The following is a 23,241-nucleotide window of genomic DNA, read 5'->3' as shown; positions in this document are numbered from 1 at the left end:
TTATCCTTCTGGGCCGAAATGGTCGTGACGACAACACGCACACATGTCAAACAAGACTATCAACTTCACTGAAAATGCAGATTCTCCATCAGCCATGATCAAGTTGTAGTTTTTAGCTTTAGATTCAATAAAATAGTCCCAAACTTCTCTCAAAAGCTTTTACAAGTTTTAGTCTTCAAAAGACCTTTGAGTTTCAATCTTCTCTAAAAAGATCATACAATACAAGTTTGTTCAATTTTCTTCAAGAAGGTTAAATGGAAGGTCTGAGCAGATTGAATATACGAGTCACTTAGTAGCTTTAGCACACCACACAACCGAACAATTAGAATTGCTATCCAACCAACAGGAAACTTTGAGGGAAACAGGATGACTTCATATGTTTTTGAGTATTCATTCTTAATGGTTCGTGAAGTAGCAAGGAAGTTTTTCTGCTTAAGGCAGCAAGAATCATGAGAACCATATGGGAAAGCCTTGTTCGAACTAAACAAGGTCGACTAAATACATACATAATAATATACCGATTAGAGCTACGAGCCAAACGGTGATTGACTTCTCTGTAGGTTCTCCTCTTGTCACACACTTTGGTTTATCTAGTTAGTGTTCTTGGTTGAGTACTGCTCATCACTAAGTTTCCATTTTAAATTTTTATGTAAAAGCCACTCCAACTTGAGAGGGAAAACTTTTCTCTTGGGTTGTTCACCTAAAATATTAAAAAGCATATTTACAAAATTTCTCAGATTGAAACCTTCAATTTCCTTCCCTTCAATTCTCTTGTATCCAGAGGAAGCCTTTTATTTCCCTTCTTACTTACAGGCGTAACGAGCCACACTGTTAACCATGCAATGCAAATATAAAAAGGCCATAGCGACATATGGAAAACCCAGATCATCTAGTCTTCAAGAATTGTTTCTCCACCACCGAAGTCACATTGTTCTCTTAGCATAGTGAGTTACAAATATGTGGCAAGTTTTCTATGCACTAAAGAGTCTGATTATCTAACTTAACCAGGTGGGAAGAAAACCTCCCTCTTCAAATAATTTCTATAAAACAGAAATTGTACATCAACGGACACAACACCTACAGCGCCAACATGCTCAAAATCTCTAGGAAAAAGAGCGAAACTCCACAAGTGCACACGCAAAGTTCTGTTCCTCTTGCTAAGGATCAAAATTTCAGATCAGTCGTCCATGTACCTTGCACACTTGGGTGTTTGGTAACATGCCTCGTCTTCAGCTTCACCACTTTCCTTCCTAATGCATTCCTCAGCCTGGTGGCGTGTAGAAGTACTTCTTCTGGGGTAAGATTCTTCACGCATACCACACGCTCATTCTTGTTTTCTGTAAACATTAGAGAAACTGAAGTCAGCATTGAGAATTATTGATAAAAAAAATTTGGGTCGTGAGGGGTCAAAGTTTCAAGCAGCAGAACAGTCAAACATCTAAAAGCACCTTCTACTATATTCTCAGAAGTATGGAAAAAGACGATTTTATAATTGGTACAAAAATGGTAAATGCATCAAATATCCTCTCCACTTGTGATATACATTGAAGAATAACTTGCACTCACCCAAAAAACAAAAGAGAGAATAAACTGCACCAGCAGTTCCATGATAATTGTGGAACGGCTGCACCGTCTTATGTGATATGTCCCCAGGCTAGCACCCAGAGTGAACTACTCCAACTTGGTTGGTGAGGAGTGAGATGAGGAACTCAAAGTTCTTATTGTGAGGTCAAAAAACATTTCCATGTCTACCTTTCGTCGCACAGGGTACCTCAGTTGCCTACATTCGGCATTCCAAACAATTCTTGCCTATCCTTTCATCCCCTCAGAACCTTTACAGAAACACAGCAACAATCCTTTTCCCAACTAAACGAAATCAGCTACTTGGAACTTATGAATTCCACAAATTCTACTTGGCCCTCTCAGGATGCATCTGCTTTTCCCTGTAATAATTAGTTCTCAGAACAGAGCAGAAAGAGCAAATAGAAAGTCCTTTAACAGAACGGAGTCATTCTACACACAGAACACTTGACACTGACTGAAAGAGAGAACTAGAGATAACAGGTAATCTGACAGAAACATTTACGGATTTCAGTTTTATGGGTGACACAATCTTGCCTTCAATGTTTGGATTTAGCCTATTCCACCAAATGATGCACATCTCAACACCTACATCTGCAATAAGAACAGGAAGAAGACCATGTATGGCAGTACTAGCATTCTACAACCCTTTTAAGACAGTGTCATTGAATTGCTTGAACAGGTTGTTCAACTTAGTCATGGTTCAATTTCAGTTAAGGTTTGATTCAAGTAATAGTTTGTAATTTGGCCTGCATACCCTGCCCACAATTGCCTAGGGAGAATAGTGTTATTTGTTTATCTTGGAGTTGTTTTCCATTGTAATTAGGATTAGGATTTAGGGTTAAGGCTTCACTATAGATACACCAATCAAGGGAGCCGAGTGAATAACCCAGATTTTGGTATTTTTCTGTGCAAGCTACTGCTGCCTTCTTCGTCCTGAAATTCTCAGTTTAGTGAGCGATCTAGAATCAGGTTGGATTGAAGTTGGTATCCAGTCTATTGCTTGTCGCTGTGAAGCCCAGAAGGTTTGAACTAAAGCTTACTATGTTGAGGAACTCCTTAGCACCAAGATTCAAGGTTCAGATTTTGAGTCTCCATCAGTTTCAGCCATTAACAAAGCTGCTGCCAAGCCAGTTCAGCAAAGCAGTGAGTTAACTGCATTAACCAACCCCCAACTCTGTTCCTAACCTTTTCCCAAACCAAGCTTCCGCTTCATCATTTTCATCTCAGAAAACCTCACTAAAACCACCCACAGCCTGAATCCATCATTAGAATTCCTTCATAATCAAGCCAAAGCATCAACATATCACCGCCTCTACTTGATCCAGCCTACACACCAAATCATACCCTAAAACGAATCTCTTTCTTGGCATACCAACTTCTCAACAACCCAAACTCATTACACTACATTACAGCCCCAAATAACCATCAGTTCTCATCAGATTGCAACCACAGCACCCATCCACAAACCTCCAAATTAGATATCCTATGCAGTCCCAATCACACATTAAAACCCTCCTCGCCAAAAGCCTAAGTTTCCGGAACCAAACTTCCCACCATCAGAACTTGGATCAATACACTTTTCCATCCCCCCACACACCATCCAAATCCCAGCTTAGATTCCAACTGGAATCCTTGAATGTCCAATTTCTTTCTTTTTAAAACCGAAAACCCTAATCTGTCCAAGTTGGTTCATTTGAGATCTTGGTTCATTGATCCTTAGTTCTACCTAAGGTTACATCCCCAAACATTGATGACAACGTACTGTCGTACTGTCATCTTACGTTTTCAACTCCCAAATCTCTACTCAAATTCAGATGTTATTTTCAAGTTCCGATGTATTCTGAACTTCTACAATAACTAAGCCTTTTCCCAACTTAAATGGGGTTGGCTACATGGATCCCTGCAAAGAAAAAAAGAATCTTACAAACAAAAGTCAAAATGAAGGGGCACACAACTACAGTTATACTCAATCCAAGCTACCTGTGATTGGTTACATGGATCCTTGCTCTCAAGTCAGTTTTGTTCAACATCATGCTTGAGCCAAGACTTAGACTAAGGCCATTTCAGGCCTTGGCCTAGCTCTTTTAACACCTTCAACTGTAACTCCTCCAAACTGGATAATCCAGAAGCCTCCATTAAACACAACTGTGCCACCTTGGATGACTTTCTTGTAGCTTATGTTGAACCAGATCGTTCCTTATTGAATCCATCTATCTCATCATCCTCATCTCTGCCACACTTGACTCATCCATATGATGCTTTTTAATCTCCCACCACTGCATACTGGACATCATACCCAATCTTATGACTGTCCACCTTCCTTACTGATGATAGATTCTACATATCTAAAATGACCACTTTGCGGGATCTCTATCTCATCAACTTTTGACCCCACTCATAGCATAGCATGCCTCTATTAGTTGCGGCAACTATGGGGCATCGCATTTATTTTTGGTAAATTGGGACAATGATGCTTCTCCTCCACCCATCTCCCATTCTTCCAGAATCTCATTGACCAGCTCAGAAACCAAGAGTCTAGGATCTGCTACAAATTCTTTAGTTCTTCCATACTGCTGTTGGGACCATCTAGGCCTGGAGAATTCAAGTATTTGCCCCAATTACTTGAAATGGTGAAGCAAAATTCATGGAAAGAAAAAACATTGTCTCAGTCAATTCTTTGTATTTCGCTTGTTTCAATCCAACCAAAATAATGGTATTTGAATGAATTAGATCCTGAAATTTAATATGCAGCTAATCCAAACCTTGACATCAATGTCAAAATTGCAACATCATTCTGCCATGCGGCTCAAATTTGTGGGACACCATGGTAAGCTTATCCATATAAATCACATGTACCAACTACAGGTCATAGATGGAAAAACTTACTGTAGAAGGCCTTCAGATGGGGATGTTGACCACGAATGAGTTCGGTGACAACCTCTAGCTGAGGATTGCTCTCTTTAAATGCTGGCAAATGAGACTCCATAAAAGCCCTACAATATCAAACTAAAGTCAAATGAGTTGGAGAGATGATGGCAGGAAAGCACGAGTCAAGAGATATGGAGAGCATTCAAAAACATAAATACAAATAAGACATATCTCACTTTTGATGGTTTATCTTCCTGATACAGTAAGTGATTTTAACATTCAAAAGCCATGCATGAATAGAAGTGCCTTAATCTAGGACAATGAAGACAACTCCCCTTCATTTTCCCAAAACTCATACCAAATGCAAGATTCCATACAAAGGACGTGGCATCTTAAGTTTGTAACGAACATTCAAAAGCATCAAGTTCAACTTATTAAGCCTTCGCAATCCAAAGATTAGGAAGGCAATTAATGTCCTTTTAAGTATAATTTTTCATTTCATTATTCTGACACAAATGTTTTTGCAAGTGGTATCATTTATAGAATATTTCTACTTTACTACCTCAAAATAATAGAAAACCCATACAAATGTCAAGACCCATGGATTATGGCCAAAATTTTATTTTTATCAGTTAAAAGGGGCACTCTAATAAGTACATGCTCATAAGCCCCTAAGCTGAGGGGAGTGGGTAAAAAAGTCATTTGATTTTGAATTTAGAAAAGCAACTCTACAACCCACCACACCCCAATCGGCATCTTGCCCTACAGCCCACTGCCAGTTGCCCCCCACTGATCATCTCTGCCCTGCAACACCAATACCACCACCGCCCTTTTTCACTCTAAACCCCGTCACTGACCTATGCTCCTGCACATGAAATCAAGTTTGAGTTCTTGCCAGACACCACTCTTTGCAAATCAATACAAGCTCCATATTGTCACTTCAATATCACCACTGATATTTGACTAAACTATTCAAGTGTTTCAAAGATTAATGCCTTTCTTGTTGCAGTTGCCAGGTTCAGATTCACCTCGGGCTTAATTTACAGTCCGTAGTGAATTACCATTAACCACTAGATTGTTATTCATGACTCAAGTTCCATGTTCATTCGTGTCTCCCCACTTCAGAACCCATGCCATCATCCAAAGTTCACATTCCCAAGCCCTAAAAACTGATTCCCATGTCAGATTCGTTAATCAATCTTTTATATAATTCTTCCTCACTTCCATGATGGGATGAGTTTCCGTTGCTGAATCATCATTTTGGTACCATAAATTCTACAAAAACATATGAGTATTGCCAGAGAAAGTTGAAACCTTGCCTCAAATTGCTAATTTGAATCCACTTCTGGAGATGGCATAGAATGGGACCCAACAATCAGGCTCTGCAATGCAGTTCCATTCATGGAGATGAGAGGTTTAGGTTTGCTTGATTTGTGAACATTTCCGATGGAATAGAAGGTGTCCTTCCACCTCATCTTCACATCCACATTGTTGGATTTCTGGTTGAAGCTGAAAGTGGAATGTTCTTGTTAGAGAACCAGTGAATGTTGAGATGGAAGCTGGGTGAAGGGATTTCACTTAAGTGTCATAAAACTCATTTACACCAAGATGGCTACCATAATTTCTAATTCCAAACTTTATTATGTAAAATTTACCAAATGGTTTTCATTTATATTTGTATCCAAAATGTTTTTCATCAGTGAATTTTCAAAATAGGCTATAAAGCATATGAAAAACAAAGAACCTTAGTAAACCAACCAATAGCATAGTTGGATGTGACTCTCTTTTTTATGCGTATAAGTTGGATGTAACTTGATGTCAATGTTTTTCAAAAAGGTAATATTGAATGTGCCAGGAAATGAAAGATTTTCCAAGTAAAGAGAAAACATAAAACAGTTCACTGAAGGCAGTTCTCTAACGTTCTTCTATGTCACCTGGTTTCTAGCATTTTCTAATACACTAGTTTTTAGGAGGGTGGGCTCAGTTTTGGTGAATGCGAGCATTGCAATAGGGGATCGGGGATCACTATTTCCATTACTTCTTATAGTGCTTAATTTAGGATGGTAAAATTTTAGGTGAAGAGATCTTCAATGTGACCTAGTAAAATCAAGATCTGAGCTTTCATAAGGGAGATGGTAAGAGCCAACCTTAGCTCCTCCAGCAGAAACAGGGTACTCCATTGAAGCATGGATGAAATTTTGTCATAAAGACTGAGATTTAGCAAAATATTTGGGTCGAGGTTAAAAGATAGCTCATGTCAAGGAATGCAGATTCAATAAAAATTTCACAGGTTTAGCCAATTTTTATTTTGACTCATTTTGAATCATATTAGTAGAGAACAATGCATATAAAAGCTCAATTCCAATTGGCTTAGGTCAAAATGTAAACCCATTTTATAAGTTTTGGGTTGCTTTATCTGTCAATAGGAACAGAAGAAATAAAAAGATAAATCCACTTATATTTCTTTGTGGAACAAAGTGTAGCGACTACTAAATACTCCAACAGAGAGGATTTGTCCCAGAACTCTATGTGGTTCTAACAAAGAGTTGGACGAGTGGTTATGCAAGGATATCTCAACCTTAGTAATACTTTTGTATTGGACAATATTGTAACATTTGCAGAGCTGTACTTGTAACATTTTAAAATTACGTTATATTAAATGATTTATCTTCATTCCTAATGCATATTTTACTTGTTTGGAATATTATGTGTTCTACTAATAAATTATGTGTAGAAAACATTATATAGAAGAAACTATACAGCAGGGTACAATATAGACTGCCAAGGTGGAGTACAACTTTGGTGCCATTTCTTTTTACAATTCAACCATGCCAATGTGTTTAAATACGCTTAACTAGGTTTTCCTTAAGTCTGGACTAAAATACAACCATCTGACAGCATCAACTGGTCAACCTAAACTTGCAGAATTCCAACTGAATTTCTATACAACCAAAAATGTTTCAAAGTTGAAACCGAAAACCTCGGTGAAAATAAGGCCATTGGACTCAAAAATTGGCAAGGACAGACTTTCTTTTCGGTTATAGGAACACGATGTTGACAGACAATCTTTTTCACATAATTTATGCACACAATTCTATAACAAACAAAATTTGCCAATTGTGATTAGCTTATTCCTATAACATAATATCTCTTCCATATGTTCAAATAAAACATCAAGTAAAATACACACCTGATGCCGCGACTACTTCCTCCCCAATCAGAGTAGCTCACAATCAACTTTTGGAGTTGCCACATACCTCTTAGAGCCATCCACCAGTGAATGTTTTACCTTCAAACCGATGCAGAGAAATCTTGCTGAAACAATAAAGAAAGTATTTCTTTATAAATAGCCCAATGCCTTTCTCAGACTTGAAACATCAAGTGCAGAAGCATAACACTGAATACATAATCTAAAGGATCTCAATGACAGATCTAGAATAGGATATTTTCGCTTGAGGTTCCTCTGCAATGGTGGACAACTGAGTCAAAAACAGGTTAGATGCATTTCGGATCAAAACAGATACAGATATCATAGATGGCACATAGCAAGTTTGGTAGGAAATCAATAGGAACGCAACCCAAATCATTTCACTAAATAGCAATTCTTCATTAGTTCCGTTTATTACTGCCCACCTGGCTTACATGGAACTAACAGGGTTTACAGGTAATGGATACAAGAGAAATCTTGTATCTCTGAGAAAGCTCGAGTCGTGTTCTCATTCAATGAAAACAACCATAAAAATTAAAAACACTTAACATCAATCAACAGAAGAGAGAAAATTTGAGGTAATTCGAAACAATTTGGAACATTTATTTGAAAATGTGGTCAAAGGAGGTCTCAAATTAATCTATAGAAACTGATTTTCCGATAAGTATGTTTACCAAAAAGTCAAGCACTTTAAGCCTGAAACCCAAGGAAACAAAAAAAATAAGCTGCAGAGAAGAGAAGAGAAGAGAAGGAGAGTGAGTTTACCTTCGGCTTCGAGGACTTGGTAGTATGGGTGTCAATCGGTACAGTACTGAATAATGAAAACCAGAACCGTACCATACCCAATTTAAACGGTACGGTACGGTTTCAGTATTTGCAAAAACGGTCCGGTACGGTTTCGGTATAAAATCAGTATGAAAAAACAGTTTAAACACAGTTTCTAGTGCGGTACAAAATCGGTACGGAAAAACAGTTTGAAATCGATTTTATAACTCCTCGATGATTTGATTGTTAGCTTTCCATCTTTCTTTGTGTTTGCTAGATCCTTTGCTTTACCCCAGAGGATAGCATACAGTCCAGCCACAACAGCAACCGCACCAATCAAAATAACTAATAAGATTATTGAGTCACTAGACTCACCACAGATAACTACATCCATCTAATAAAATAAAAATACCTGGTTATTAAAAGTTAGCCATTAAAAAGAAGTATCCAAGAACTTATTAAATCTGTCACTGCTTTAGCTAAAATACCTGAAAGTATTCACGTCAGACTAGAAATCCTTATTCTTTTGCATCATTCATGTGAAGGCTGAAGCCCATCACTCAAAGCCGTGGTAACTAGTTAGAAATTCTTTAAAACTCATATTTACAAAAGTTTGAGTACACACTACAGTAGTAAATACATGATATTCAAAAATTCAATTTGACTAGATACATATAGGAAAACTACTAATGCCCATAAAAAATAATCAGAAGCTCTACTAGCCATGGGTACCCATAAGAATATGCTTCTATCTCTAATATTTTGGAAGATTAGTTCTCACATAATAAAAGGTAAAGGAACAATAGCTAGCAAGCCACATAAGGCCAAGCAACAAACGATTTACAGCTATCTTTAATTAAGGTTGATTAGATTAAGTAAGAAATTTCAACTACTGCTTGCAAGATCCAACTTGTTGAAAGAAACGATTGCAGTAGAATGGCTTATTGATCCATGATCTCAAGCCCTCTATTTATAATTAAGTGGAAAGTAGACTATTACAAGGAATAGAATTTCACATGAATACAAACTCTAATTTAACTCCTATACAAACTCTAATTGGACCCCTAGTAGAATCCTACACTCCCCCTCAAGTTGAAGCATAGATATTAGTCATGCCCAACTTGCCTACAATAGGAAGGAAATCTCTTTCTTTCAAACCCTTAGTGAAAACATTTGCTACTTGATCTCCAGACCTTACAAAAGGCATGCAGATAAGCCCTTGTTCCAACTTTCTTTTGACAAAAAACCTATCAATTTCAATGTGCTTAGTTCGATCATGTTGCACTGGATTATTAGCAATACTAATAGCAGTCTTGTTGTCACAATATAACAACATAGGGTTTGGAACTTGGACTCCAATATCTTGCAGCAAGTCTTTCAACCATAGTAGCTCACAAACTCCACGAACCATAGCTCTATATTCAGCTTCGGTACTAGATAAAGCTACCACATTCTGTTTCTTACTTCTCCAAGTAACTAGATTACCTCCAACAAAGGTACAGTAACATGAAATTGACTTCCTGTCTAGAGATCTAGCTCAGCCTGCATCAGTGTATGCTTCTACTTTTAGATTATCGGTGGGTGACAGAAGTATTCATTTTCCAAGAGTTCCCTTCAAATACTGTAGTATTCTGGTAACAGCCTTCATATGAGCTAAATATGGATCATGCATGAATTGGCTCACTATCCCTACAACATAAGCGATGTCTGGCCTGGTGTGGGACAAGTAAATAAGCTTCCCTACCAACCGTTGGTATCTTCCTTTGTCCACTGGTTCTCCCTCTTTTTCTTTAAGTTTAGCTCTAGCTTCAATAGGGATAGGAATACACCCCAACATTCCCACTTCTGATAATAGATCTAGGACATACTTTCTTTGGGATAGGAATATACCTTTCTTTGATCGAGCCACCTCAATCCCTAAGAAATACTATAACTTCTCTAGATCTTTAATTTCAAACTTTCTGCCAACAAAGTCTTTCAACTTTTGAATTTCTTCACCATCATTCCCTGTGATGACAATATCGTCTACATAAACAATAAGAAGTGTGACGTTAGTACCTGACTTCTTGACAAATAGTGTATGATCAGCATTGCTTTGCTTGTACCCAATAGAAGTCATTGCCTTCAAAAGGCGTCCAAACCAGCATCTAGGAGACTGTTTTAACCCATATATTGACCTCTTCAACCGACAGACTTTCCCTGCAGTATTGCCATCGAAAAAACCATGTGGGATTTCCACATAGACCTCTTCTACTAACTCCCCATGTAAGAAGGCATTCTTTACGTCTAGTTGGTGCAAGTTCCAGTGTTTGTTCACAGCTACAGACAACAGAACTCTGACAGTATTTTAGTTTCGCAACAAGGGCAAAGGTCTCCTGATAATCAATCCCATAGGTCTGGGTAAACCCCTTTGCAACTAGTCTAGCTTTCAACTTGTTGACTGATCCATCTATATTTTGTTAAATCACAAATACCCATTTGCAGCCCACTAGTTTTTTTCCTGAAGGAAGTGTAACCAGCTCCCAAGTGTCATTTTTCTTCATTGCCTGCATTTCCTCTACCATAGCTTCCTTCTATCTCTTATCAGCATAGGCTTCCTACCAACTTTGAGGAACAGATACAGATGACAGAGAGGATATAAAAGCACGGTAGGAGTCAGGCAAAGAGTTATAAGAAACATATTTAGCTATGGGATGTTGAGTACAAGATCTGACCCCTTTTCTAACAGCAATAGGAAAATCAGAAGAAGATACCTCAGTAGAATCTGATTCTGGAGCAGGAGACTGAAGTTGTAACGTATCACCTTTCTCCACCTGCTTTAGCCGGTTGTATTTCTTCCTCTGATAAGTCTGCACCTCCTTATTCTGGTCAATCTAGTTTTGAAAGACCCCAACAGTGTGTCTCACAGGAGTGGTCTCCCCCTGGCTAGGTTCTTCACATGGTTCAGAAATCGAAGGGGGAGGATTAGAGTCCTCAGGTATACTGGCCGAAGTCTCCCCCTGGTCAGGAAACTCTTCTGGGACTCTTAAGTTGTGTTGGTGTGTGATAGAAAGATCTAGAGTCGGAAAGAACATCACTCCTCTAGGACTCTCCCCCTGGAGAGGTGCATAGTAAGGGCAAAACTCATAAAAAACTACATCTATGGATACAATGGTTTTCCTTGAGGGAGGATAATAACATTTGTACCATTCAAAATCCTTTGTTCTATCAAAGCGTCGGACTTCTAAATTTTCATAGGGTCCTCCCGGAATTCCTTCCAGAGCCTGTTGAATAATTTTTATGGATTCCTTCATTTCATTAATTCGTACTAAATATGCAGCGTAGGCCGCGGGGAGCCAGCTTACTCTGGTAGGCTGTGATTCTGGCATAACACACACATCCAAAAACCTTTGGGGGAATAACAAAAGAAGAAGCTCCTTGAAGAATCTCATTAGGACATTTAAAACCAAGTATTCTATTGGGCATCCTATTATAAGGTAAGAAGCAGTGAGTATAGCATCACTCCAGTATTGGTCAGGTACATTCATAGCAATCATAATGGAACGGGCTATCTCTAAGAGATGTCAATTCTTCCTTTCGGCAACCACATTTTGAACAGTCATATCAATGCAACTGGTTTGATGTATTATGCTAGAGCCAGAGAGATATCTTTGAAATTCACCATCAATATACTATGTGCCATTGTCACTGCGAAGGATCTTCACAGTGGCATTGAACTGAGTTTTAATCATATTATAAAAATCACGAAAACATCGGAAAACCTCATTTTTTTTGTTTTAAAAGATAAATCCATGTAGAACGAGAGTGACAATCAATAAAAGTAACAATGTACCTATGGCCAGTAATAAACACACGTCGGCAGGGACCCCACAAATCAATATGAATTAGCATAAAATGAATAGGTTTTCTATTATGAAGAGAAGGTAAATAAGTAGAATGAGTGCCTTCGCAAAAATGCAGGCCTCACAAAAAAATTTATCCTCATTACAAGAATAAACCAAATCAGGAAATATTTTCTTAAGAGTTCCTAGAGGGGGGTGACCTAGCCTACGGTGCCACTGATGAAGGTCTAATATTACCAAATGGACCGGATTAGAAGATGTAGTCAAAGCAGACGTAGATTCTCCAATCGGCTCGAGCAAATAAAGTCCATTGTCTAGTTTACCACGTCCAATCTCCTTTCCCGTGACCAGATCTTGGAAGACACAATAAGATGGGAAAAAAAATCACTTTACAATTCAAGTCACGTGTGAGACTACTTATAAAGAGCAAGTTAGTAGAGAAAGAGGGAACATGTACAACTTTAGACAAAGAAAGTGATGGAAAATGCTGAATGATCCCTTTTCCAACAATGGAAGAATAGGAACCATCCACAATTCGAACTTTATCCTTCCTAGAAGTTGGAGAATATTGTAAGAAAGAGGTGGATAAACCTGTCATATGATCTGTGGCTCCTGTATCAATGATCCAAGGAGTAGAAACTGAAGAAGCTTGAAAGCTTGTAAAAGTTTTACCTGAAGTAGCAAGGTAGGAGTTGGTATGGGTAGTAGAGGAAGCAGTGGTCGAGGCTGTACCGGCAATAGAAGAATGCAGAATATGTCGCAGAGTAGCGAACTCTTCCTGTGAAAAACCAATGTCTGCAAAGGGTGTGGTGGAAACTATCTTAGAAAGATTAGCCTTTGGTTTTCCCTTTCTTTGTGCTCGTTTTTGCTCAAAATCAGCAGGCTTCCTATGCAGTTTCCAACAATTTTCCTTGGTATGATATGGTTTGTGACAGTGCTCACACTTGACAATATCCTTAGCCGGATCAGATTTAGTGCGAACAGACTGTAAAGCTAATTTCTCCATAATAGGAGTATGAAACATGGCTAATCGACGACTTTCCTCACACTGAACAAGAGCATAAGACTATTCTAGTGTAGGAAAGGGAAAACAACTTAAGACTTGTACTCTGATCTGATCGTACTCCACGTTCAAACCTGCCAAGAAATCATATACTCGAATCTTATCAATGTGCTTCTTATAAGTCGCCACATCATCTGGATTAGTGGGGTGATAACCCCCATAATGATCCAACTCTTGCCAAAGAGATCACAACTCAGCATAATAGTGGGCCACAGTCAGTTCCTTTTGGGTAGTCTCATGAAGCTTATTTCGTAGCTTATAAACCTGTGCATCATTCCCCAACTGTCCATATGTTTCAGTAGTAGCCTTCCAGATTTGGGCAGCAGTATTAAGTAATAGATATCCACGGGCAATATTTGGAATCATGGAATTCAAGAGAAATGACATAATAAGAGTCATTCGAGATCCATTTATCCTGTGAAACGCCTGTGGTAGTAGGTTTGATAGTGGTGCTCGTAATGTATCCAACAAGTCCTCTTCCAGCAATAGTCAAGTAAGCAGATCGGGACCAAATCAAATAATTTGTCCCATCAAATCTTACCGAAAGAGGATGAAGAGTGGGGTAATGTTCAGGGCCGGTGGGACCAGTAGTACCATCGATAGTGGCCATGTTGAAAAAATTGTTTGCAGTTCTTGAGTCTTCACCTTTTGAAAAAAAACTAAAACGTCGCAGAATGCAATAACCAAACAATGATATGATCAAATCTCCTTTTTTTCCTTTTTCCATTTTTTTTTTTTAACTAAAACAAATCAACTTTGAAAAATATGAACCCCTGAAACATCTATATATATATATATATATATATATAACAAAATAGGATTTCAAACCGGAGAATTAGAGAACAAATTATGGTTCAGAAATGTGGTATGGTTTGGTCCAGGTGGGCTTAATGGGTTTTTAGAAGGGCCAACTTAAGAAGGGAGACGGGATTTAGAAAGGGTTACCTAGTTTGATGGTAGAGGCTGTGATCAGAATCGGAAGCAAAAACTAGAGAAACGACGAGAACGAAAGCTAAGGTGAAGGCGATAGCGATGGTGGCTTCTCTTCTTCTTTCTTCTCTTCTTCTTTCCTTTTCTTCTTGGTCGAGCCCACTGTAGTGCAGAGAAAGAAGTTGGTTGCGATGGATTTGCGAGGGTTTGCGATCGATGCAATCTCTAGCTGAAGCAGCAGCAGCAGCCACCTGTGATTCTGTTTTCCAAATCGCAAGAAGCAGCAGCAGCCACCTACGATTCTGTTTTCCTAATCGCAACAGGCAGTGGTCGCAAGAAGCAGCGGGAAGCAGTGGCGGTAGCAGCGGCGGTTGTGGTTCTTCTTCTCTTCTTCTTTCCTGTTTTTTTTCTTTTCTTCTCTGGTCTTCAAGGTGGAACTGAAACAATAGTGCAGCGGTGCGATGGGTTTGAAAAGGGAAAAAATTTCTGCCAAACGATGGTTGCAGAATTAGGTTGTAGAAGAACAAGAAAAAACTGCAAAGGGTTTTGGAGAAAAAAGATAATTTGCTGTGAGTTTATGGGTTTGAAGAAAGAGAAAAAAATAGAAGAACATCCTAATCGAACTTAGGCTCTAATGCCATGTTGAAACAAACAATTGTAGTAGAATGGCTTATTGATCCATGATCTCAAGCCCTCTATTTATAATTATGTGGAAAGTAGACTATTACAAGGAATAGAATTTTACATGAATACAAACTCTAATTTAACTCCTATACAAACTCTAATTGGACTCCTAGTAGAATCCTACACAACTACAATGCCAAAATAGCATCATCATCATGACCCAATCCCTATTAATCTCAAAAAGGTATTCTCAGGCTTCTTCCAGTAAAACCCTTGTAGAAAAACAGGTACAACATTGCAAATTGCTATGATAAAATCAATGAATGCTTCCCCATCCATTCCATTACAATAGTTGGCCACCACCACCCATACACATCCACCAGAAAGTAGTTCCAGACAAGAAACTCCGGCAGGAACCGTGGTCACACACATGTAACAAAAACTGTAAAGACCCTTGTTAAAATGCAAACCAGAAATCTCCGAGATGAAACCAGTAAGTAAAAGAAGTGAGGCAGTTAACATCCAATTTATGATCCTTTCCCTGTGTTGTCTAAAATGTAGAATAACATGTCCATAATGGAGTCCAATTAAGCAACTAACAATCGCCATTACCAAACTTAATAGACCTTCTGGATCAAACGGAGCTTGACACCATGAAGGTGCATTGCTAGGCAATGGCCCATAATCTGGAGAATTGATGGCATTCAAGAGAATATAATCAACGTTCAAATATGTAAGGATGAACTTAGAAACTCCATAATTGAACTTTCCAGAAACTAGATCCAAGTATATGCAATTGGATTCAAGAAAACATTAATGAGGACCACCACCAGCAAACTGGTTTGAGATAATACTCAAAAAAGAGAACTTACACACTACCACCCTGACCTAAACTTGATGAAGAAGGCATAAACAGCAGTTGAAATCAACAGATAGTTCAACAACAATGAAAATGAATTCATTCTCGCACTTGAAAGGTAAAACCCAAATTCATAAACAGTAAAGTTACCCAACATTAATCATGCCTACCTTATCAAGAATAATTCAAAAAGAGACTGAGAATTTTCTAACAGAGAGATTATATATATAAAAGGAAATTTAGAGTCCAAGGAGTTAAAAGAGTACCAAACAATCAGCTCTAAAGCTCAGATAAAGAGAGGAAATATACGGTCGGAAAGGGTAGCTCGCTGGCTCCTGACTGCTGACTGCCATACCTCAGGACTCAGACTATGAGGAAGAGAGTAGCACAGGAAAGAATTGCAGGTACTGTTCAGTCTAGTCGTATGATTCATAAAACAAAGAAAACAACTCAAATCAGGGTACTGCTAATAAATTGAGGGAAAAAAAAAAAAGAGACAAATTCTATACCCACTTAACTGTTACCCCCGGCGTTCGTCTCAATCTCTCTAGTCTCTGACTCTCTAATCTTTATTCCTTTAGTCGCCCACTCAGCACTCGCCCTTTGGCTTTGGACTTCGCCACTTTGGCACCTGTGCGGCTCGATCTATCTTCTCTGGTAGAGATTCTAGAGAATCTTAGGGATTCATGATGAGAGTGAGACGAAGACAATGAGAGATTGAGAGATTGAGAGATGAGAGAATTCTACTCTATCTTGCTGGTAGAGATTCTAGAGAATATCAAGGATTCACTGATTCAGGATGAGAGTGAGACAAAGACAATGAGAGAATTAGAGATTGAGAGATAAGTGCAGTCGAGGTCAAGCAGATTGGGAAATAGCAAATAGGGCAAACGTAAACTAGAGGAACTTTACTTTGAAATTACAATTTAACCCTAAATTCGGTACGAAAATCTGTACGAATGGTACCTACCGTCGGTATACAAATTCGGTACGGTTCCAGTTTGTACCAACGGTATGTACATCTGAAACCTGTACCATACCGTACCGAATTTCAAAATTTGGTTTCGGTCTATACTGTACCGAACTTTGAACGGTCCGATTGGTCTGGTATTATGCGACGCGGTTTGGTACGGTTATACGGTTCTAGTACATAGTTGACATCCTTACTCAGTAGGGCAGCACGGCTCGCTATTGAAGCACAAAGATAATTGAGAAATTTTAACGCCACCCCCTGAGTTGTTCCTGAAATTAATGCCACCCTTGAGTTATCTATTTTACCAATCAGACCCCTAAGGGTGAAAATATATCAATGATACTCTTTACAGTTAAGAAATGACAATTAGGTGCTGATGTAAGGAAGTTAAATTTCCTCCTCTACCAAGCATAATCTTCATAAAGTATAGAGATATGATTTGTGAGTAGTGTTTTTAAATTTAGGAGGTAGGTATAATATTAGAAATGGATAAATAAAGCTAAATAAGACTAAAGATCATAATAATAGGGGATCTGACTAATAAATTGGATAACTCAAAGGGTGACATTAATACTAAATGGTAACTCTAGGGGTGGAACTGAAAATTTTTCAAAATAAAAAGAAGAGTTTTTTTTTTTATGGTGCCTACTTATTTTGGGCTAAAACTCTTAATTGCCTACTATAATGGAAAATGTTACAAGCTGTCCACTAAGCTTTTTAAAAAATTATAAAGTAAATTACAAATTGCACGCTTTAGTGAGGCTTAAACTCTACGTTGCACGCTTTAATGCTTAAATTATAAATTACACACTCTCAAAATTACAAGTTGCACGTTTATCACTTTCCACCCAAGATTCTGTTAAGTTAGGAGTGATGTTCATATTACCCTCATTATGGTATGATGACCAATGTACCCCTATTTAAACCCTCTCACACCCAACCCTTAGGTGGTTGAAGGGAGAATCTTCTACCTACACCTAATTAAAAAAATAAATAAATAATTAACGAAATAAAGTCATGAATGACGACTAATAATATTAACAAAATTTTGGTTGGACTGGGCTGGGCCATTTGTGGGTTTCAAGATGTCAAATTAACTAGAATAAGGACTTGGTTGGGCTGCAAGCCTTGTACAGCAGCTATCTATACCATTAGCAGGGACTAGGGAGGCGTTAAAGATCCCCTTGACACAAATCTCTCTGCTCCATCATAATATCATCATATACATGAATGAATGATTTTATTTTTTTGCTGATCATACTTCTTCTATGCTTGATGATACCATAATTCAACCCAAATGGAAACGAAAGAGTAAAGCTGCTTCTCCATGTATTCTTACAGAATTCCGAATATGAAAAAGATGAACTGAAAGAGACTACCTTATCCAAATATTCTCTATATAATAATACATAAAAAGGAGAAAAGCCAACAAGGGTGGGAAATGTTGATTGTTTGGGAGCATTTGGAAGTTTCTATGAAGGAAATTGGAAGGAGTGGGTTTCTTTCATAAGTAAATTAAATTGAAAATAAAGAAATTTGTATGGTTTATACTCTGAGATATATACTATAGACAATCAAGCTCGACTGAACATCCACCTCAGCAACTTCCAAGTGGCCTTCTATATTTTTTGGCTACTTGGGAAGATGATGTGACAATTTCAACAATGGGATATATCAATTACAAATGATGTCCATCATTTGTTAGTTTATTTCTCCATTTTGAGTATGTGTTTTATATTATTGAGAGTCTTTGTCTGTTATCATGCGGATATTTTTCTTGTGATTCTTCGATCATAACATGTGATATTTTTTAGATGGAAAAGATCACAGCTGTTTGAATAGAAATTTTCTACTTATAAACATATAGTTTTAAAGCTAGAGAAACAAAATTGAACAAAACCTAATATTTTGTTTGTTCTCCATGGAGGTAAACCTTTTGGCCAAACCACACACATATGAATAGAATTAGTTAAATTGAAAATTAGTATCTTTATGGACTTGACCAAATTTTAAAACCACCCTATGCATGTGAAATGGATCTTGAAGAAAATGTGAGGTAACCATAAGAAAACTGAGTGCTGAACAAATTTAGAAAATAAAGATTAACCTACGTTAGCCCTCCTAATTTGACCACATAGTGTTAGGTTGACTCTAATCTTTTCTTAGAATGTTTTAATTTAGAGGTTAAATAATTTCTTTTTCCCTTCTCACTTTTAGGGAGAAATTAAGGATTAATGATCTCACCTACCAGAAAAATTAACAAACCAGGTGTTGGTTTTCTAGAAAGAATTTGGTGATATGAAACTAACATGATTACATTCCAAACCATGTTGGGTTGGAGCTTTGGTCTTAGTTATTAATTAATTAAGCCATGTATGGCAATCATATAGGCACTAAGCTATTAAGCATGAAAAATGACAGGTAGAGATAGCTTAGATACATGGACATGGATGGATAGCAGGAAAGATAATTAAGAAACGTATCTCTTTTTCCATGTTCCCCATCACACTAATAATAACTCTAACAAGTAGGTTGGTGTGGGGGAGCAGGTGAGAGGAATCATCACTAACTATAGGACAGAAAGAAGGAAGAAAGTAATGCAAAGAGATGACTGCTTCCCCCTTATCACCAATAACTCCAATAATTCAGTGTCTGGTTTTGTACTTCTCAGTGAACAAAGTAGGTGAGGTGTTAACCACACCATCTCCCACACGGAAGTTAATACAACCTACAACCCTAACTTCTCATAATTGAAAATGCCACTTACCAAACACTTCTCTTCCTTTAATTTAATATTTTATTATTTCTTTTTTGTCGACCATCAAAATTTTTCAATAAAAGCTTTCCTTCACCTACCAGAGGCAAAAATATATTCACGTATATTCCTCTCTTCGTAGTAATGTCTTCTTTAATTGAAGAGTTCTCCAATAAGTGTTTAATGAATTATAAAACTCCCTATAACTCATTAGTCATTAGATATTCATTGAGAAATTCACTCCAAAAAGAAAACCCAAATACCATAAGAGAGAGACTTTGCTCTCTGTATACATGTCTAATTATAACTAGTTTAGATGACCATACAAATGTGAAATTGATTAATAATATATAAAGATTAAGAAATTTTAGTGGTTATATACTTGTCATTGAGGTGTCCCATCTTTCTCCATGATGCAGAACCTTCCACGGTTTTTTTTTATTTTTTATTTTTTATATACTGAAGAAAAACAGTAATGACAAAAATTAAAACTAAAATTTAATTGGGTTCATATCCTCTACAATTCTCACCTCCTACAATTTCCTATAATTCCTATCTAGGATTGTGACAATTGACAGTTAATTATCCAAGGGTCATGATTAATGTAAGAAAACAGATCAAAATGTAATAAGAAGGGTAAGGATCTTGTTCTTGAGAGCAAAATACCTAGGCATCAAACTTTAATCCATACTAAAACAGCAGCAAAGATGATAATGAACCAGCACACATACAAAACCATTTATACATGCCAGCAAAAACTTTGAATTCAATCGAGTAGGTAACACCTTATAACAACCAAAGGCATCAAGGCAACAGTTAGGTAACAATAGGCCACCTTTGAATGGTCTGCCATTCACATACCAAAGTAATGTTAGAGCCAGTGTTAATCAAAAAAGAAAATTGGAAGAAACTATCAGATAGCAATAGTTGCAGGTAATGAAGATCCCATCATTTCTTCTTAGTTAACGATCTCCATGGAAACAGATATTCTCAATAATGACAGTGTTGTCTCTACTTAGTTAGTTCTATCGACTCACTTAATTTCCAGAATACAAAATTTTCCTACATAGATTAGGAACTATGCAACACAGGTACCAATTTCTCTCTGTTTTGCTGCTTACCATGAAATGAACTGCAATTGTTGCTGTCTTGGTTCTCAAGAGATATACATAGATATTGACATTGTTATTATCCCGCAGCAATCGATGGTGAATATTTGTCTGATGAAACAGCAGGAGACCTATCTACAATGTTTGATTTACTTTACTCTGATAACCTTTTTATATAATTGTAACAAAGTTATTCATATCTTTTGAATCTAAACGTGCATTTAGGTGATCTTTCATCTTGTCTTTTGTACCCAACAATGTGTATATTATGCTTTCACAAACATTCTTCTCAATATGCATAACATCCAAATTGTGATATGGTTACTATATGGGGAACAGGATTATGACATGGGAGCTTTCAATAACCTGTCTTCTTCCATGTCAGCCCTGGGGAACCTTGACAACTCAGCCTCTCATTGCCACATGTTGGAAAACAACTGGATCATCCATGGTGATGGGGCAGATAATCTATGTGACATGGATGACTTATGGTAGATCAGAAACAGTATCACAAACAAAACAGAGGCATCAAAGTATGGACCTTCTGTTATCTGTTGTCCTACTGATGATTCAGCTGCAACTTGGGTTTGTAATTTTCAGATAACCCACTGTTGCCCAAGTCCTTTGACGTAAATTTTCTCAACTGCATGTCAAAATTCATAGTTACAAAGACATTACTTTCCAACTAGAATCTGTACATTAGTACCTTCTTGCCCCAAAGAAGATTTGCATACGAGGGTGCATTTGTGCGAGGTGATAGTAAAATCACATGACCCTGTTTCACCACTGTCATACCATACAAGAACTACACACTTCAGACACCCCTACTGGCTAAGCAACCACAGTCCACACAACTGGCTTCCCTGTCAATCTGTTGATTGAAGATATGGCATTTGGTACAGAATAAAGTAGAAACAGAATAGAAATAGTACACCTGCCCTGGAAGTGTACTGACCCTAATTTCTCAATGGCCTATGAGTCCCCTGGTTTGAAGGTTATGTACCCTTTTCACCAGGGAACTTTTTAGGATTTGCCATCAACAGCAATTATCTTCCTTTAACATATTACTTCATCATGAGAATATTCTTTAATTAGGACAAGAAAATAGATGTGGAGGTACTTCAAAGATTAATTTAGATTCACAGGAACTAAAGATTAGAAATTGCTAATCACCTCTCTAGAAACAGCATATCAATAACATTCACTAACCAAGTAAAGAATTATGAATTTTCTTCCTGTTAACATTTAATAACTAAGAAAACTGTTTCCTATTTACAACAAAGCTGCTAGTGTTGATCGTCCTTGGTCATATAAAATCTGAATTCTTGGGAGGATCAGTTCCAGCTCTGCCAGGTCCTAAATTCAGATATGATTTGTGAAGATGGTGCTCACTCCAATTATGGTTTCATCACTCTCTTGACAACAGATGAAGTCATAGGTCTTCAAGTATGATGAAGCTGAAACATCTAGCTCTTTCTTATTGTATTTCTATCTAACTTAGTCTGAATAACTGAAATAGAGTTGGCCTTTCCAAATAATTTGCAGATTTGCAAGGATAGGCACGCTAACCCACAGATATGGGAATATCTGCAAAAACCTCTTCAAAAATCAACAGCAAAAATGTGAACAGAGATTGTTCCTTGAACATTGTTGATCTTCAAACTGAGAAAGAAACAAAGTCATTTTGTCAAACAGCTCTCATTCCCAAATTTTATCATAGATGCCCTTGATCCCATCTACCATCTGGTTTGGAGTTTAATCTATGTAATTCAGTGACAATTGTATCCTCTTGGACCAAGTTATCCTCCCTCATTGGAGGCTTCATTGGGAAATGGAGTGTATCAAGAGACACTTAGCAACACATACTAAAAAATACTAACACTTGATTATATCTAGAATGCAACAGCTTCAATTCCTAGTAAAGGCAATTCTATTATTATCACTTGAACAGAGATTAGATTAACATTTTATTACATAAAAATAAGAACAGGAAGAAATCACCACTCCACCATTCCCACCCAAGTGATCAGAACATCTACATACAAACTTTAAACTTAAAGGCTAAATATGAAAAATTCTAATATGAAGACACAATAAGATATCAAACGAATACCACAGGTGAAAGTGAAATATGAAAACACAATAAAAAATTAGAAATATTTCTCCACTTGACGCATAATTTCAGTTGCAAGCAAACCAAAAACGAAAAGCATTTCTAAAAAATCTCTGCACTTTAATGATCTCAAACAATAGTTACAGATGAGAACAACAGAAAATCTGGAGAAGAAAATTGATCAGATAAGAGAAATGACGAATGAGAGAGAGGCTTTCTTACCTATCGTGATTTCTTCTCTTTGGGGTTTTGCCAACCCCCCCCCCCCCCCCCCCCCCCCAAAAAAAAACCCCCCCCCCCCCCCCCCCCCCCCCCCCCCCCCCCCCCCCCCCCACGACCCCCCCCCCCCCCCCCCCCCCCCCCCCCCCCCCGGGGGGTGGCCCCCCCCCCCCCCAACCCCCCCCCAATTTTGGGGGTTTTTCAAACCCCCCCATTTCTTATTTGCCACCGTACCCCCAAATCAATTTTGCTTCTATGGAGCGTCATTAATGCGCTCCACCGTGCAGCCGGCCGTCCGATTAGATCGGACGGCTGGCATCATCCTCCCA

General features: G+C 37.8%; 1 protein-coding gene across 1 annotated transcript; it reads right to left on the bottom strand.

The window, feature by feature from the left end:
* Positions 1–573: 573 nt before the first annotated feature.
* Positions 574–22,949, bottom strand: LOC149029018 (large ribosomal subunit protein mL43-like). The gene is made up of 4 exons (XM_089140150.1): positions 22,916–22,949; positions 7,643–7,767; positions 4,471–4,577; positions 574–1,337 (listed from the first exon to the last, which is right to left on the bottom strand). Exons 2-4 carry the CDS (start codon positions 7,720–7,722, stop codon positions 1,165–1,167), a joined length of 360 nt encoding a protein of 119 aa, XP_088996276.1. The 5' UTR covers positions 7,723–7,767; positions 22,916–22,949; the 3' UTR covers positions 574–1,164.
* Between the last annotated feature and the right edge of the window lie 292 nt (positions 22,950–23,241).

The sequence above is a fragment of the Hakea prostrata genome, chromosome 1, assembly GCF_041222555.1.
Source record: "Hakea prostrata isolate BN-2017 chromosome 1, UWA_Hpros_2, whole genome shotgun sequence".
In the NCBI taxonomy this organism is placed as follows: Eukaryota; Viridiplantae; Streptophyta; class Magnoliopsida; order Proteales; family Proteaceae; genus Hakea; species Hakea prostrata.
This window is presented reverse-complemented; position numbering and strand designations above follow the sequence as displayed.

Excerpts from the sequence above, each read along its gene's own strand:
- LOC149029018 (XM_089140150.1), bottom strand. The coding sequence starts at position 7,722 with ATGGCTCTAAGAGGTATGTGGCAACTCCAAAAGTTGATTGTGAGCTAC. Across the intron at positions 4,578-7,642 it reads GGAAGTAGTCGCGGCATCAG|GGCTTTTATGGAGTCTCATT; the intron begins GTGTGTATTTTA and ends TTGATATTGTAG. Across the intron at positions 1,338-4,470 it reads CCATCTGAAGGCCTTCTACA|AAAACAAGAATGAGCGTGTG; the intron begins GTAAGTTTTTCC and ends TAATGTTTACAG.